This window comes from Eptatretus burgeri, chromosome 11 (genome assembly GCF_056783735.1).
Source record: "Eptatretus burgeri isolate ZD-2024b chromosome 11, Ebu_testis_v1, whole genome shotgun sequence".
Classification (NCBI taxonomy): domain Eukaryota; kingdom Metazoa; phylum Chordata; class Myxini; order Myxiniformes; family Myxinidae; genus Eptatretus; species Eptatretus burgeri.
The window spans coordinates 75,805,002-75,823,644 of NC_140971.1; the positions used below are offsets into that span (position 1 = coordinate 75,805,002).

An 18,643-nucleotide genomic window follows, 5' to 3' on the forward strand; every position below is an offset into this window, starting at 1 on the left:
AAGGAGATTGGGTTAGAGGTGAGATTTGCAAAATAGCAATGCAATTTGATGTACCAATCCATGAATACAACACCACACGTTACATTAATGATTGCAGAAGGACATAAAGCGAAGGAGGGCACCACTGAGCAGGACTCTGTCTCTGTCAAATATGGAATATTTAAGTTGAAAGACATCAGAGATGAAAGAAATGAGTGGCTGATGAGAACGAGAGACATTGGGTTAACAACCAAGGAGGAAATGGAAAGAGTCATGAAGGGAACACTCGACCGTCTTGAATGTAGAAACTGACTTTGAACACATCATAGACCAGTTTGTATCAGTGAAAGCAAGGAATGTGAAGTTGTGGTTTTCATGTAGTGCCATAATTTGTTAATTGAAAGATTAATGAGCTTGGGTTGTATTTTTGTACTGATGTTATGGTAAAGTTATTTAAAAGATGTGTCAGTTGTTTGGACAGAAGCGCAATTTTAAATTGCCAGAGGTGTTATAACAAAGAGGAAAATAAGGTGTTTTTGGGGGATGGCTGGATAGTGTAGACCATAGGTACCTGCTCTGTGTCGGAGTGGTGACCTGTCCAGGATTGTGTCCAATAGCCAGGGAGACTGTTTGGGCAGCACCAAACGCTTTGCATTGAGTATGGTCCCAATGAATGAATGGATGGATGGATGGTACCTGATTATGCAGTATTGGTTGAATCACTGTTAGAGCAAAGAATGTGGTAATCAAAAGATGTCTGACAGTGAGCATAACTGTCAGGGTATGCAGAAAATCGAAAAATAACATCTTGGAAAATTGATAGTGGAACTGTTAGCCATAGTGAAATGTTGAGCACATATGAAGCAAGAGATATGGTCTCAAGTGAGGGGTAGAGTGGTTGCCCAAAAGGTGCTGGCTCGTTTGGCTCACAATGTAGATGTAGAAGGAGGTGCTGAGAACATGGTAAGCTCAAGGATTTGCAGCGGTGGCAGAAAATCGAAAATTTTAGTAGAAGCTATGTGTATTATCAAATGTTGGTGGTGTGTGCTGCCTTTTTGGCTGTTGGTTGCATCATTGGTTGGGGCATGGCTGTGTCGCTGATGCGGTGCCCCTGTTGCCAGTGTACTGATATTCATTTTTGCCAGTCTTGAAGGAGTGACAGGCTGAGTCGGCCCTCTGGGGTTCGTTCGGTGGTTAATGGGATTTGAGCTCAGGACTCTAGGATCCCAAGTCACCACTCTAAGTGCTAAGCCAACACTAAATTATAATATTGGTAAAATGTCTGTAAAATATATGGACCGATATACATGAAGATTTACTTTTGTGCTGCTCCAACAAAGGTTGTGAAAGAATTTGACTCGTAGATCAAACAAGGGTGACCAGACCTGGATGCAGAGGAACACCACGGCATCCAGCCCGGCGACTGGGTGAACAACAAGGTGTTCAAACGGAGGAATGTCCTGAAGACACGTTGGACCGGACCCTTCCAGGTATTACTGGTTATCCACGTATCTGTCAAGTGAGAAGGTAAGCCAATCATGGACTCATGCATCTCACTACAAAAGGAGGATGCAGGAAGTTGTAAAGAGAAAAAAAGGAAATCTGCAAGTGGAAAGAATGTTACTGGAGGTTCATGACAGATGTAGCAGTGCTTTTGATTAGCATGTGCATAATCGTGATAATATGAACAATAACAGATAGTGAGGGCATTATGGGAATGTCATAGAGAGCAGAATGTTTTGGTCGGTCGACAGTAGGGGAAACAAGGAATGGGTTGTGACAGGGTACGCAGGGCAGAAAAAGGTAAACATTGGGACCAATTGCATGAGAAAGGCATATATGGGAAAACACTTATATGATCCTTACATAAAATTATGCACCTCGTGTGACACGGGATGAAGGGGACATAGACACTGTATGCCTGAAACGAGGCATATTGTTACATGAAGGGATAACTGGAACAAGGATAGATACAAGGATACGAATGAATAATCTTGTGGCACCCTAGGCATCATTAAATGGTATATTTCTGTGACCTTGCAGAACACATAAGGAAGGAGGCTGTAAAATATCATGATTGCAAGATTGTTTGGAGGTTGGGCATGAGCCATTCTCAGATACTGGCTGACAGGATTGGCTGTAATGATTGGAATATTCATTACGTTGTCGATATAATCAAAGCAGCCATTGTGGCTGGTTTACGAAAGTGTGTTACAGGATGGACAACGAAGCCCAGCGCCCAACCAGAGCAGACAGAGATGGTTTTGGTGAACTCTGTTGTGTCTGCGCCGTCTCCACCCCTCCCAATAATTACACCTATACCTCCCATTCCAGCATTGTGCACTCAAACCCTCTTCACCCCAACCCATAGAACCTGAAATGTACTGTGAACTCGATGTGGCCGTTGATCCACTGCTCCAACTTCCATTGGATGATGAGCAATTGCTCCAACTCACATTGGATAAATGTCTTGAATTGCTTGCGCCAATGGAGGGATGGGAAGAAATACTATTAGGCCATGCGCTACATATGGCTACCATGCACCCCCCCCCCCCACATCTCAATGAACCTATGTTTTTCTGAATCCCCTGGATGTGCTGAATAAGAAATGGAATGTTAACATTGAAAATATAGGGATGCACTTCCGGTTTTGACCCTATAACTAATGGTACCCTAAAAACCGCTAATCGCTGCTCCACGTTGGTCATGATTTGTATGCCTCATCATATCAACTTGTAGAATGGCTCAATGAAGGTCAATGTTCACATCTGATATACCAAATAATAGTTGATGCTATTCTGCTTATTTTCATATGTCTGATAAGTTGTTACAATACATATTGCCTAAATCACAGTCATTTGAATGAGCATACCCCTATCCAGGGATATTCATGCACTGACTGACACTTTCATGTTTCAAATTTTTAATATTACTGATAAATATGGCAAAGATAATCAATTTAAAAGTCATTCATAACATTCAAGTAGGCAACAGAATTATTTTAATACCAATATTAGCCAGATACCTTGATAATAAGTTGCGAAATTACATTTTAAACTTTGTTGGTGGATGCTGAAAGTTGGTCCAAACCCCACTTTCAAGAACGATTCTCACGCGTACATTGTAATTGTGTTATTATTATTTGTAATTTAGCACCAACAAAATAATCATCGCCTTGATGGGTACATGTAGTTATATAATTATAATCATGCAACACTCCTCTCTGATTAATAAGCACATTAGAAATATCAATGTTCATACTTAGGTTTAATCAGAATCACTGTCTGAACTGTCTCCAGCAGGATAGTCTGTTCCTGCAAGAAGTGGACCATCATCATCTGATTCGTCCTCATCATCAGTCGGTGAACCTTCAACAATATCTATTAATTGTTGTGGAAGTACATCTCTGTCATACCATAACGGCTCCATTTTGCCATCAACCATTGTCCAACCATGGCCATCAGTAGCCAGAGGGATATCAGGATCAGTGATATGCGCTCTTTTCCATATTCCAACCTGGTAATTCACTCTCCTGATATGTTGCTCTAACGATTTTCGGCATGGAGGTAGATTAGCCATATCAATGTTGTGTGAAGTTTTGATTGATGTGTCATTATCTGTGTCACACAACTGGCTCATCTTAAGGAAGCATGTTGCTCGTTCATGCATGCTTCATCAACTCTGCGCATGCGCGGCCTTTCGTAAATGGCACACGTGAACTCGTCAAAAGCGTCTACGAGCTCTGTAGGTACATGCCAGGAGTCTCCCAGCCTAGCAAGCACTGGCACAAATTTGGGCATCTGCAATAGTTTCTTGAGAGGTTTCACTTTTCCTACTCCTTTGAAGGCGCTTGTGGAGTCGCATCCACTGTATGCATGGAGTGCCATCAGAGCTGTACAGTGTTGCTGGGTATAACCTCGTGACATATCACTCATATTTAGCAGTCTTTTCTTGTTTCCAGTGCCAGTGTCAAACAAGATGGTGACATCACCGAGTGTGGCTGCATCGTGGAGAAGTATAAAGAATACAACAGTGTCCAGACTCTTCACCCTCAAGTACTTGCAACTCTGACTACTACCATGTTTACAATATAGGATGATACGCGAATCAGATTCCTCCTGGGTTGACTTGAGCGTGGGAATTTCTCTTCTATGTGTTGACAGACCATCATCAGATGTCAGGAGGTATGCAGTGCCTTCACAGATTACAGTCACTTGTCTTCCTTATAGCTTCTTGGCATATGCATCTTGGCTCCAGAGTCGAGTGAGTAGTGCAATAAACTGTTGCTTGTTGACATCATTGCCCAAGAACAATTTCCAGTCAGATGGTTTGTTGGTGTTCTCCCCTTTGACAATCAGTTTTTCACCACAACCTCGTCTTAGTTGCTCCATTGCTTTCACAGAGTTAGGCATGTAGGAGTCTGTGCTGAACACAACATCACCTATCGATGGCATTATATCAAACACTTTGGAACATATCTGGCTAAAGTTTCCTGGCGTTTCTTTCATGCAGTAGAATACAGCATTACCATCATGAATTACTAGCGTTTCACTTGATTGGGGTACCGCAGCATCCTCATGACCCTTTGTGAGATGATGCAATGCCTTAGACTTGTCCGTCTTTGCTAAGAAACCATCAGCAGTCCCTATACTGCATGGCACAGGATTTAATGGGTATGTCATCAGTTCCTTAAGATCCAGTTGTACACCTTGGCTTTGGGATTTCACGAGGAGTTGGAAGGCGACATTTCCTTGTTGTTTGTACTGCACAACTCTATTCGTTGTTGTCTTTACCTTGCTTTTCTTACTGATGTCTCCTAGAGTCATTAGGTTCATGCGCATTACTGGCTCAAAGAAGTCCTTTCCAGTCTCCAGACGTGAAGCAATAAACACTTCCTTTGCCTCTCTACCTGCTTGTTCTGCACGGAGTACATCTTTCTGTACAGCTAATGATGCAGCAGCACCTGATGAGAGAATCAGCAGTTGATCTGGACTATCTTATAGTGAACGGATTCAGGAAACTCTCCACTGCCTCCATTGTTCTGCACACCAGATTTTCACTTTTCAATACTTCTGCAGGACATACATCACGGTGTTTGATTCCTTCGGTGGATCCCGACAACATATCGGCCATACTGAGCGTTGTGTTCACATACTGTGATCTGGCATGTGTTGTTCTCACCCAACGTTGGTAGGCATCATGATTGGTCAGAACACCTGACACACCAGCACCACTTCCACCTGCACTGCCATGGGATTTGGCATGACACATGAATGTTCCCTCCATGGTTTATCAATGGCACATCGATTTCCAGGAATGAAAGAACGAGCAACACTGATTGCACCTCTCTTCATCAACTCTGTGGCTCCTGGATGGGATATTTCGATATTTGCAATGAACAAAGAGAAGAATCTAAGATATCTGGCATAGTTCTGGCCTCCAAAACTAAAGAATAAGTCAGACATCAGATGAAGACAATGGGCATAGAGAAGGAAGTCATTGTGCTTCACAGCATGTGTGAGTTTTAACACCAGCCAAACGTGGTCCATGTACGATACCCACAAATGAGCAGTTGTATCAAGGTTTCCTGTCTTGGAATCATCCCGATATTGCATAAATCCCTCGATGTACCTTTTCAACTCCTCGTCTGCAAGTGCTGTATTCATGGTTTCCTCAGATGGGGTATGTGTGATATTATATATATATATATATATATATATATATATATATATATATATATATATATATATATATATATATATATATATATATATATACATATATATATATAACCTTCCTTGATTGTTCTGTTAGAGATGCAAACACATCAGCTTCGTTATGGCTTGTGATATTGTGAAAGAAGAAGTCTCTCTAGACATTCCAGCATGACTTTGTGGCAGTTCATTGCTCTGTCATAGTGTTTCCCTGACAGCACATCCTCGATGGAACCAGATACTATTAAGCCTGCTTCCAACAGCATGTCAGAGAGCCCTGATCCATTCATCTTCATGTAGGCACATATCAGGTGGAACGTCCCAATGAGGATGATGTGCTTCTCGTACCTGACCTGGTTGTTCCAAACGAGGGGATAAGCCTTCATACATACCCCCAAGTCAAATGTAGTGATGGTGTACCTCTGCTTGACTTCATTTGTGGCTTCTTCAGCATAACGTAAACACTCCTGTACTGTTTTATAGTCAGTAATGGGGCTAGCTATGACAGGGTAGTAATCTATGGTGGTGAGAGTCTCAGGTCTCTGACCAGTCATTGAGATGAATCCTCTCCATCCAGGTACTTGTTGTGACATACAATTTTGTTGTTGTATCAGCATCCATAAGAAATGGTTGATTCTGGCTTTGTGCTGGGCATCTTCACCACCGGGGTATGTTCGCTGCTCAATCGTTATCTGAGGACTCCTATGCTGGGTGACATAACAATCTGGAAGACATTCAGATGATTGGATGTTTAGAGAGCATTGTTTTGTTGTCATATTCCATGCAATGGATGGTATTTCTACACGGGTACCTCCGTGGTCCTCTGGTCTCCCTTCTATATCCTGCAGCATGATACCAATTGCAGTGTGGATTGATCCCATTCCATTGAGGTTATTTAGTAGTTGATCAAAGTTGTCAAATTCAGAGTGAAAGACAGAAGGTGCATCTGGAAATCGGATGATTTGAGTTGACAACAAATTTGAAGTTTCATCCACAGCCTGTGCGAGAGCTGTTTCTAGTTCCAATGAAAATGAGTAGTTCTCTGAATGTCCCATTCAATTTAGTAAGGTGATCAGTCGCTCACTCCTGAACAGGTGGCGGAGTGTCATGCATATCAACATGTGTTTTGGGAGTTTCCACTCACCATTGGTAGCTGCTCGACAAATGTCTTGTCCTATTGAGTATACCAGTAGATGACTTAGATGTACGAGTGGTGGCTTTTCCACCTATGACATAGCTGAGAAATTTCTCGAGTTGTGATGGTACAATATCCTTCACATCTCCAAGATCATGAGCAGTTGGTGGCCATTTTAGTTCATTGGACATAGCAAAACTGTCAAAAATCACCCGATGCAGGTATGTTCCAGCTTCTTGTATCATCTGTCGAAGCTAGCTCGTATGCTAATCGGACTGCATTGTTCACGTCAATGTCAGAACTATATACTATATACTATATAGGACTGCATTTTTGCTGAGGAATACAGTTTGCAGAAGGCCAATCTGTCCTTGTACTCTTCGTGTTTCTTAAGTTTGATTTTGAAGTTTTCTCCACGGAAGTTTGGATTTGCGAACTCTGTGAGTTCCAAACTGGCTATGTATGTCTTGTCAAGATCAGTTAGTTTCATCATCTTCTTGTCTTGTAGAACATCAGTGTCGATTACCTCACACACATCGTGAAATGCATGATTATGAGCCTCCGTCAGTTGAACTTGCTTATCTTTGTTCTGGACATTGGTACTTCTCCACTTATCTGGCTTCTGTAGGTACTTTGTCCTGCACGACTCGTGAAATTTGGCTTCACATGCAAACAGATCCTGGCATCTAATCCGTGTGAGCAGTTTTTCGTCATTTGTCTTCTCGGCTATCTCTAAAATTGTTTGCCAACCATCAGAAATAAAGCTACTCATGCCATCAAAGCTACTACTACTACTACTACTACTACTACTACTACTACTACTACTACTACTACAAATAAAGCTACTCATGCCATTTCCATCAAAGTGGAAATATTTACTTGTCAGGCTTAATTAATTGTTCTTTGAGTACTAAATTCTGTAATATAAAACAAAACTTATCAGTAAAATAAAAAATGTGAAACATGAAAGTGTCAGTCAGTGCACGAATATCCCTGGATAGGGGTATGCTCATTCAAATAACTGTGATTTAGACAATATGTATTGTAACAACTTAGACATGAAAATAAGCAGAATAGCATCAGCTATTATTTGGTATATCACATGTGAACATTGACCTTCATTGAGCCATTCTACAAGTTGATATGATGAGGCACAGAAATCATGACCAACGCGGAGCAGCGATTAGCGGTTTTTAGGGTAACATTAGTTATAGGGTCAAAACCGGAAGTGCATCCCTATCTATCTATAATTCCAGCAGTGTGTGTGTGTGTGTGTGTGTGTGTGTGTGTGTGTGTGTGTGTGTGTGTGTGTGTGTGTGTGTGTGTGTGTGTGTGTGTGTGTGTGTGTCCGTGTCCGCTGTTTCTCGACAACCTCTGGTCCGATCTAATTGAAACTTGCCAGGTATATTGCTGGGGACCTGAGGATGTGCCTTTTCAAGGTTTGATATTAATCGCACAAGTGCTTCCCAAGTTATGGCCATTTATTTACCAAACCAATGACAAGACACGTTGTTGCGTAGGCGTGGCCGATGGGGAAGGGAAGCTCAGCCACGTTCCCCATTACGGGTTACAACGTACGGGCTTCCGGAGAGTGATGACTTCGTGTATTCTAATAATTTCTCGATTTCTTATGCGCATTTATAGATAAACAGAATGGCCCAAGTTATGATCGTTTTCATATTAGACGGTGTATAAATGTCGGGAACATCAGAGTGCTGGTATGCTCCGAACCAGGAAGTAAATTTTTTCTCTCTTCTCTTCTCTTTTTGTTTTTCCTTGCCACGACATTGCGAAAAGGTAAAATACGTTGGCGCTAATTGAATAATTGGGTATTAAAAATAAATTGCGAATAATCGTAACCGAATAATATCGAACTTCCGGGTCACGCACGTATGGGCACGTGAGAGCGAAGAAACGGCCTGTGTGGTTTATTTATTTATTATTATTATTATTTTTTTACGGGCACGTACTAGTATTTTCAATGTTAACATTCGATTTCTTATTCAGCACATCCAGGGAATTCAGAAAAACATAGGTTCATTGAGATGTGGGGGGGGGGGTGCATGGTAGCCACATGTATCCCATGGCCTATATGTAAACATTGTCTTGTTGGCAAATGTTGGAACTTGTATCTTCTTCATTTTACTCTGGCTTGTAGTTAATCATATATATTCCATTTTTTGCTTATATTCATTTTATTTTTACTTTTGTTCATAAAGAACACTATATTCCATTTTGCTTATATTCCAATTTTGCCTTTGTTCATAACGAACACTATAGACAAAATGTGGTTAGCCATGAGCAACCTTGTGTGAACAGCTTTAGAGAGTAATTTTATTTTCTTAATCTATGCTTAATTGCTGAAATATTATCCATTTTCCTTGCTAAAGGCCTGGGGGTGATGGTGGGCCGGCTGGGCGATAGGCAGCAGCCTCTTGACAGGTTAGGGGGTGCAGGGGGAGCCCCCGACCGTCTTGGAGCCACTTGGAGCTGTTGAAGAGCGAGTTCCTCCTGGTAGACCATGGGCCACCGTAGACCCCCATCCCCCTGGGGATTTTTGTAGACTATGTTTTTCAGATAGCTTGACTCATGCCCGAGCACAATCCGGTTGTCTGCAAAAAAAATAAATAAAAATAAAAATCGGTGGTGGGTGTGGTCGTGACACGCCCCGCAGTAACCCCACCCCCCCATTCTGAAATAAGGAATTTGGTCTCTGTAAATATCTTCGCTATCCCTGAGGCTAGGATACTGAAATTTCTCATACTTTACCGTTGTGTCAAGTCTTAACTGAAAATCTCAAAATTAAATCCAAGATGGCCACTATAGTGACATCACAGTGACGTCATTTCCGAAAAAGTCATTTTCAGGCTGTTTTTAGACCTAATTTTGGAATTTGTCATTTGTGGATGTTTTTACTTTAAAACTTATGCATAATTTCTGTTGTTCACTAGCTCACTGCCATCACACATGTGGTATTCACAGATTGTTGAATTGATGTTGATGTTTATTGATTTCTGTATTTCAGTTTAGATGAGACTTTTCAATGGCCGACAAGAAGAAAACAGATGAAAAACCCTTGAAATTAAAGGCCAGCTCACGGTCTAAAGCAAAACATTCGCATGAAGGCTTATCCTGTATTATACACTATGTGAAACACACCTCTGATACAAAAAGTTAGACCACTTTCAGATGTTAGTTTCTCGAAGATAGAAGAAACAGTGGAACTGCGACAGAAGAGAGCTAATGCCAGTGAAAGGCCTGATGATATTTGTATGGAGGTACCAAAAACTTTCAACAAAAACGTGCACGGAGCGCACAGATGGTGTTATACAAATTTCACGAACACGTCCCACTTCCTCAAAAGAAAAGGTCCTGCTGAAGACGATGAAGTACCATGTAGCGCCAAGAGACGCAGATCCTCAGAATTGGCTGCAATATGATTTCCTGCGAACAAATGTCTCTTCTGCGACAGATCACGTAAAAAGGTACAGGGGAAGGAATAGAGGCTTGTGAAGTGTGTTACAAGTAGCGCAGAAGAGTCAATCAAAACAGCCGCTGAGAAAATGAAAGATGCCAATATAATGGGGAAAGTACAAGATGTTGATTTAATCGCCCGTGAGGCACACTACCATCCGTCGTGTCGTAAGCATTATACACGTACAGATGATCGGCATTAAAAAATTACCCCGTGTGGGGGTGACGGTCATCTCTATAATGATTTTTACTATCATAATCGATGAACCGTTGCCAGATATCTCCTAAAATGACAGACTAGATAGGTTTTGAAAATGGCGACTTTCACAACTTTCGTGACCTCGTGACCTTGACCCTGACCTCGAATCCGGGAAAAAAATATGTCGTTGGGTATCACTCATCGACCTCTACCCACATACCAAATTTCATCAAGATCGGAGGTAAAAAGTTTTCTTTGTACCGAGAGGTGTTTTTGACCATCTTCCAGGTTACGTGGCGGCCAAATGGGTAGGAAATTCAAAAATCTGTCTGGTTAGATACAAGATAATATTTTTTACTATCATAATCAATAAACAGTTGCCGAATATCTTGTGGAATGGCAGACTAGATAGGTTTTGAAAATGGAGATTTTTATAACTTATGTGACCTCGTGACCTCGTCCCTGACCTTGAACCTGGGCAAAAGTTATATTGTTGTGCAACACTCATCGACCTCTACCCACATACTAAGTTTCATCAAGATCGGAAAGAAAAATTGTTGACGGACGTACGGACATTTGGTCCGGCTTTATTAGGTCATCTCGGTAGAGATGACCTAAAAACTGATGTAGACACTTCTGTCGTGGAACAACAGAATGCTCATGCAGCTGCATTTGAGCATGTCTGCCAATATGTTGAGAACAACATTATCCATGGGGCTAATGTTGAAAGAGTTACAATGCTCAAGGACCGATATTTGCAGTTTATGTTGAGCAATAGCCCCGAATTTTACAATGTCAATTACAAAACTGACAAGATAAAAGCAAAGTTGACAAAGAAGTTTGAAAGCAAAATACAGTTTTGGCAACCTAATTACAGGAGTGAACTTGTGTATTCGACGGAAGTTCCAAAAGGTCAGGCCATCGAGTCTGCATTTGAGGTTGCTGCATCCGACCTGAAACGCCTTGAAGAAGCAGCACTACTCCTAAGAAGACTTATTCTTGGCTCCAAAGAAGAATCCACAGAGATGCCTTGGCCACCTTCATCGAGCTTCTTACTTTGTGGAATTATCCACCCACCTACTCAATTGCAAGATTTTCTCTCCTGGGTGATTACTGGAAAGAAATTTGCAGATGCGTCGACGAAAAGAAGCAGATTGGTTGATTCCTTTGCTGAAGATATTTGCCAAGCTTTGACAAGAGGGCAATGGACAATGCCCAAACATCTTCTTCTGGGTATGACACCAAGGCATTTGACTGGTAGTGCTGAAATAGTCACTTTATTGAATTGATATGGACACTGTTTCCTACTCTCGTTTGCTGGAACTGGAAACGGCCATGTGTAAGAGCATAGTAGAGAGAGAAGGCGTTATTCCACCTTCAATTCAGCCAGCCAGAAATGTTGTTAGTCATCTATGCTGTGACAATTTTGACCTGAACGAAGAAACACCTTCGGGTACTGGCACAACACACACGGCCCATGGGATAATGATCCAGGAGGTTCTTGCAGATGCTTGCAGCAACCCCTCTTGCATTCAAGTTCCCGTTCTCAAGAACAAGCAGCTCAGTGGTTTAAAATCCTCAAGAGATAGAGCCATGTTTTGTCAATACCAAGACTGAACCAGCCCTTGTAGTATCCACCAGTGATGCCCCACAAACAGACACAGAAACTTGTAGTCCATGAGCTGAGCCCAGTATTTTCATGAATCGGTACCAAATTGCGGGATAAAACGAGACACTGCTTTTTGGATAGGTCATGACCTATAGTTTGAGAATTTATTTGCTTGCTAGCTCAAACGCGTAGCTTTCTTGGAGAAATCCGCTAGGGGGCACTTCAAGGGGGGTAAAATACCGATTTTTTTTTTTTTTTTGCATATTTGTTAACTAGATGCCATGCAAAATTGTTCTAACTTCAGTGTCAAGCTGAAACTGTATGAAAAGGGTAAGGAAAGGGAAATTTATTTTAATTTTTTTAGCTGAAATGAGTAGAAATTTCAAATTTTAAATGCAATTTTCTCCAGTTTTTGTTTTCTTGAAGCCAGTAACTTCATAGACCAATTCCTAAAATATTGCTGTGCAGAATATACTGAGAGGTTTTGTTTGGTCAAATACTACACCTGTTCGTTAAAATTTGAGGCATGTGATAGCGTCAAAAATTAACTGGCCGGGGGGAGGGGGGGGGGTAGGATGTTTTAGAAGTTTACACAGACTTTTACACCGTAGAAGTTTGACGTGATATCGCGGATGACATCATGATCTGTAGGGAGAGTAGGGAGCAGCTGAGGCGAGCCTCGAGAGGTGGAGGTACACACTGGAGAGAAGGGGAATGACAGTCAGTCAGAGTAAGACGGAGTACATGTGCGTAAATGAGAGGGAGGGTGGTGGTATGGTGCGGTTGCAAGGAGTTGAGGTGGGGAAGGTGGATGGGTTTAAATACTTGGGATCAACTGTCCAAAGTAATGGAGAGTGTGGGAGAGAAGTGAAAAAGAGTGCAGGCAGGATGGAGTGGGTGGAGAAGAGTTGCAGGAGTGATTTGTGATAGAAGGGTAGCTGCAAGAGTGAAGGGGAAGGTATATGACAGTAGTGAGACCAGCTATGTTGTATGGTTTGGAGGCGGTGGCACTAACAAAAAGACAGGAAGCGGAGCTGGAGGTGGCAGAGTTAAAGATGCTGCGATTCTTGTTGGGAGTGACGAGGATGGACAGGATAAGGAATGAGTATATTAGAGGGACAGCGCAGGTAGGACGGTTTGGAGACAAAGTGAGAGAGGCGAGATTGAGATGGTTTGGACATGTGCTCAGGAGGGAAGCGGAGTATATCGGGAGAAGGATGTTGAAGATGGAGCCGCCAGGCAGGAGGAGAAGAGGAAGGCCAAAGAAGAGATTCATGGATACGGTGAGGGCGGATATGTGGGTGGTTGGAGTATCAATGGAAGATGTGGAGGATAGAGCGAAATGGAGACGGTTGATCCGCTGTGGCGACCCCCAACGGGAGCGAGCCGAAAGAAGAAGAAGAGAAGTTTGACGTGATATCGACATTAAATTTGTACTTGGAATTGACTGTGCATCACAGACATCCTTGCCATCACTGTATAAATCACTGAAGTCCTTAATCTTCATCATCACTTTCATCGCTGTCGGAAGACTCATCATCAGAAACGTCCCGAACTAAGTCACTGTCCTTCTTGTTGCTGCAATCCTTTAATCGGCATTCGTCCGTACATGGAAGGTTATTGTCTAAGCAAACGCAATCACCAGGTTCGCACGCTTTGCGGCACTCACAGAACATGAAGTCCAAAACTACCTGCGGCGCTGGCAGTCCTGTCATCCAATATAGTTCAAGTCGACCATCGTCAGTTGTGCGCCAGCCATGGTTTTCTGGAGCAGGCACATAAGGCTTTGGATCAAGGGATCGTCTCCATACAGCAGCCTGGTAATTTGCTTTGAGCATGTGTGTCTGCACACGGTGGTAGTTGCCCGGATTCTACAACACCCTTTCAGCGTGCCATAGATTGAAGCGTAGAGCGTTCACTTCTGTATCATGGGTTCGGGTCGCATACAGCTGGCATGTAAATGCCTGCAGAGTATCAATAACATCCCTATTTAATGTCCATTCACTCCCTAGCTTAGACAATGCATCAAAGAACTCCTTATTTCCACGCATCAACTTCAGTCCCTTGATCTTGCCCATACCTGAGAATGCACTGACCGAATCGCACCCTGTGAATGCGTGTAGACCCAGCAACGAATTGCCATTAAGTCCTATTCTCGCTTCAATCGTGTCAATGCTAAAGAGTCGAATCCTTCCCTTAGACGAAAGTCGCATACATAAGCGGGTGCTGATATGAGCATTGAATGCCAAGAGAAGCACAATAATATCAGTGTCTTCGGCAACAATGACGACTGATTTGAAACCCGATCGAGCAGCGTGTGACGCATGTAGCAAAACCCTAGTGTCCGCTTCCTCAAGCGACGAATCAAGTTCACGCACTTCCATCACAGTATCCTGCGTAATTCAGAGGCATTTCGAATCAGCTGTTACGTAGAGTTCTTTCTCACCGATCAATGATTGTCTCTGCTGCCAGTCACTGGCAACGAATCGCGTAAGTTGACACTTGCTTGCTGGGCTGGAGAGTATTCCTCTCTAGTTTCTGACCGTGTGAGTGGGCACTATCTGTGAAAATAAGATGCCCTGGTTAGCACCACGATTGACCCTTTCTGCATCCTTGATTGATGAGTCTAAGTATATGTCAAACACCACATTTACTCTTTTACTGTCTGGGTGACTTGCGAGAGCCATCTTTAGCAGCCTCTCGGATATTTCCACAAATGTTAATTTATTTCCATCAAGTTTCTGAACAAGTCCCATACCGTCTATGATTGCTGCGGAAGGTCGAGGTGTAGTTTCCTCTGGAAGCACACCACTTTCAAGATGGTTAGCAAGTGTTGCCTTGGCGGTCTTTTTCAGAGATCCATCATGGTTGGCCAGTGCCCAGGGTATTGTTCCCAAAGGGCGCCTCAACACTTCCTGCACGTCCAGTTGCCTACTGCAACCAATGAAGAGCATCCTTCCGAACAAGCGGTTGTCGGCCTTCAGCATGATTTCTCGATTGCCAGCAGCTGTTTTCTTCGTCACTTGCATTGAGGCAAACGTTTTGAGCTTCAGCTTTGTTAAAGGGTCGTAGAACTTTTCTCCTTTACTAAATCTTTCATCCACAAATTGCTTTGCAGCACTTCGACCGACCTGCTCTGCTCTTATCAAATCCTTTTTAACACCATCTGGAACTATGATTCCAGTCGAAAGGCTGGAGATTTGCGTATCTTCTCTGGCAAACGGGTGAACCCAGCTTGTTTGCAGCAATTGTGAAACTGCCTGGACATCTCTCTCATCCTTTTGCATTCTACGATTTCCAAGGTCTGGGTGGCTCACTTTTCTTTCTCCTTCATCCCCGTCTGTCAACTGTCGGATTTGCCTTAACACCACGCTACGGAACTCTGCGCTAAGGTAATATCTTGCCACTGCAGATGTATTCAAACTGAATCCCTTGTTTCCCCCTGCCGTCTGAGTGTCCTTATTTATGGTCTCCTCAAGCGTCTGATCCACTGGTACACGACCAAAAGGGTTATTGTCACTCAGCTGCACAGAGAATCTTCCATCCATCATCTGTTTGTATATCTCTGGATGGTCATACACCAGCCTCGACATCTGTGTGAGATACACTGACAAATACCTCGCATAATTCACTTTATCATAAGCGAAACACCAGGGTAGCAGTGACCTTACTGAATGAAGGTGGAGGGACCAGTTGCCCTCGTGTGAAGCGCGAATCATGGCTAGCAGGATTTGAACAATGTCGACATATGTCATCCAGAATGCAGCCATTGGTCCTCTCTCGTTCCGCATTTCATCACAATACTGAGAAAACAGGTTCAGAATGCGAACTGTTGGTTGATGTGACAGCAATTTTTGCATTGTTTCACTATCTGGATTACTGGAAATGGCACGCAACTCTTGGAGTGTGACGTCAAGAACATCTCTGAGGCTTTGTCGGGATTCTATCTCTGAGAAGAAACCCTGCCATAACAACCTGAGTAGACCCTCATGCACAATCTTATGAAGACGGACTCCTCTGTTGTAGTGTCTACCATCAAGAACTTTCGATATTGAACCTTCCGCGATAATGTTGTTTTCTACAGCTAGATCACGAAGCCCTGCATCTCCAAAGCGCTTGCCGAGTATTGAAAGCAGGTTACACATAGTATGGAATGTTCCCATCTAGTTGCAAAATCTGCAAAAAAAAGAAAATCAGTATTTCGGCCCCTCAAAGAACCCCCGAGCGGATTTCCCCAAGAAAGCGGATTCTTAAACTGGCGGTCATAACCTACTCAAAAAATGGTGTCTCATTTTATCCTGCAATTTGGTACCAAATTTTGGTCTGGCTCATGGACTATTGGGCCCAATGGTCTGATACAGTGTGGGTATTTTACAGGATACTGCTGCAGAACGCGACCCAGATGGTACCTGGATGGGCTGGTTGGGTAACCATGACAGCGAAGAGCAAAGATGACAAGGATGTGTTATCCACAGTTGACTACATGGCTCCCATGAATGCCCCGGTTACTGAGAATGCCACTGTCCAACACCTCCTGAAACTTTCCCAGGCAGCATCCAGAGAAGTGGGCCAGCACTACACAATCGTGACGTTTGATCTGGCGGTGGCAAAAAAGCATATGCTCTTGTATAGCAGAATAACCGTTTGTTTGAAGACGTAATTGTCAGGATGGGTGTTTTTTACACTGCCTGTGCATATCTTGGTGCTCTTGGAAAACGGCTTCAGTCCAGTGGCTTTGAGGAAATAGTGGAAGCTGGAATCTGCGCCAGTGGGTCCATTAACAAAGTGATGTCCGGTAAACATTACAACAGAGCATTGCGTGTTCACAGGCTAACACTTGAAGCCTTAGAGCGTCAGTTGTTGAGGGCTTTCGAGACATCAGAGGGGCAGATTATTGGAGACGAAACAAGAGGCCTCCCGCAACGCTTATCACTCATTCCAAGTAAGGAGAATCTATCAGAAACTCTGGCTAACAATAGCTGCACACGGCTGCTGATGCTCTACAACAGTTTCAAGGAAAAGGTTCGCAAGGGAAAAAATGGGGAAAACCACTCAGTTTTGGTTGGATTATATGGATAAAGTATGGCTGGTCTTGATGTTTCTCAGAGCAACCAAAGAGAACAATTTGGATCTTAATCTGTGGTGTCTGCAAAACCTGTGTCGCATGTTTTTCAGCTATGACCGACCAAATTATGCAAGATATACAACGGTATACATGCTGACTCTCCTAAACCTCCCCAGTTCCCATCCTGGAGCTCAAGAGCTTTTGCGGTTAAATGGATTCAGTGTGAACAGATCCGAGGTGCAGTCATCGAGAAATGCAGTTGATCTTACCATTGAACAAACCATCAATCGACATGCAAAATCTCACGGGGGAATTATTGGATTCAGCAGAAACTATTCTGCTTACTACAGATGGTATATGACAAGACACTCGCGGGCAGGTTATGTCCAAGCCACCATGGAACTGACAGGAATGGAGAGTCAAGGATGTTCAACAAACAAGGATATAAGGACCTCAGAAATACTCCGCAGTGAAACACATGTTCGCAAGGTTGTTGATGCCATCACAAGCTTCATTAACCCTTTCGATGTCGAGGATAAAGATGTCCTCTATTGTCTGTCATCAGGAGTACCAGCTCCACCCGAAGTTGAGCAGGATCTTCTATCAGCGGACAATCGTGGGAAGATATTACACGAAGCATTTGTAAAAGAAAGGCTAATCAAGAAAGAAAAGAGTTTCCATGAACCAATCAAGAAACAGAAACTCAAAGCATTTGCATCACTAGCAAAGTCAGTTAAAGTTACAGGGACAGACGAAAAAACTAAGAATGTTGTTGCACAACGGAATGTGTTTGGCCAATTCATATTGCTGGCTCTTAAATACAACATAAGCATGGAAAAGGTCCTCAGTTATCCATTGGGGCCCATTCCATGGGCTCCAGCAACAGCTACAGGATCCCCAACGAAAACAGACAAGGCCAAGCTAATGCATACCCTGGAAGGACATGCTAAATTGTCACAGCGACCGACCAACGAAAGCACGAGTTACATAATCAATGGAAATGCCCTACTACAGACACAAGTTTTCATCCCAGAAACATTTGGTGAGCTGGCTGAAAGTTTGTTCGCACAATTTCCTAAAGTACGACGGATAGAATTCGTGACTGATACTTACAGAGACATGTCGATCAAAGAAGCAGAGAGAGAACACAGAGGAGCATCGTCAACACACTTAATTAAGAGTCCGCTTACGAAGATCCCACGTGACTGGAAGAAGTTTCTGCGTAACTCAAATAATAAAACACAACTTACCAAACTGCTTCTGCTGGAATGGAAAACGCCAAAGTACTCTGCAAAACTGGTCGAAAGAAGAATCCTGTTTGTCTGTGAGAAAGACTGCACATCCATCACAAGCTCAGATGGTAAAACTAATGAATCAAAAGATGTGGAGGAGCCACATTCGACTCAAGAGGAAGCAGACACAAGGATGATTCTGCACTGCCTACGTGTGGCTTCAGATTCCTTATCTG

General features: G+C 43.0%; 1 protein-coding gene across 12 annotated transcripts in view; it reads right to left on the reverse strand.

Moving 5' to 3' along the window:
- Positions 1-18,643, reverse strand: part of LOC147017412 (protein argonaute-2-like) — a 161,747-nt gene that overhangs the window by 72,775 nt on the left and 70,329 nt on the right. Inside the window, exon 1 of one of the 12 annotated variants that reach the window (XM_085847060.1) lies at positions 1,365-2,525. The exons of 9 other annotated variants lie outside the window; for them this stretch is intronic. Coding sequence is in view for 1 of the 3 variants with exons in the window: in XM_085847059.1 (XP_085703185.1) it covers positions 551-634 (84 nt within the window). In the remaining 2 variants the exon portion in view is untranslated. Of the gene's footprint in view, positions 1-550; positions 1,211-1,298; positions 2,526-18,643 lie in introns of those variants that run through there. 2 more of the 12 variants (XM_085847062.1, XM_085847059.1) reach the window with 2 other exon arrangements.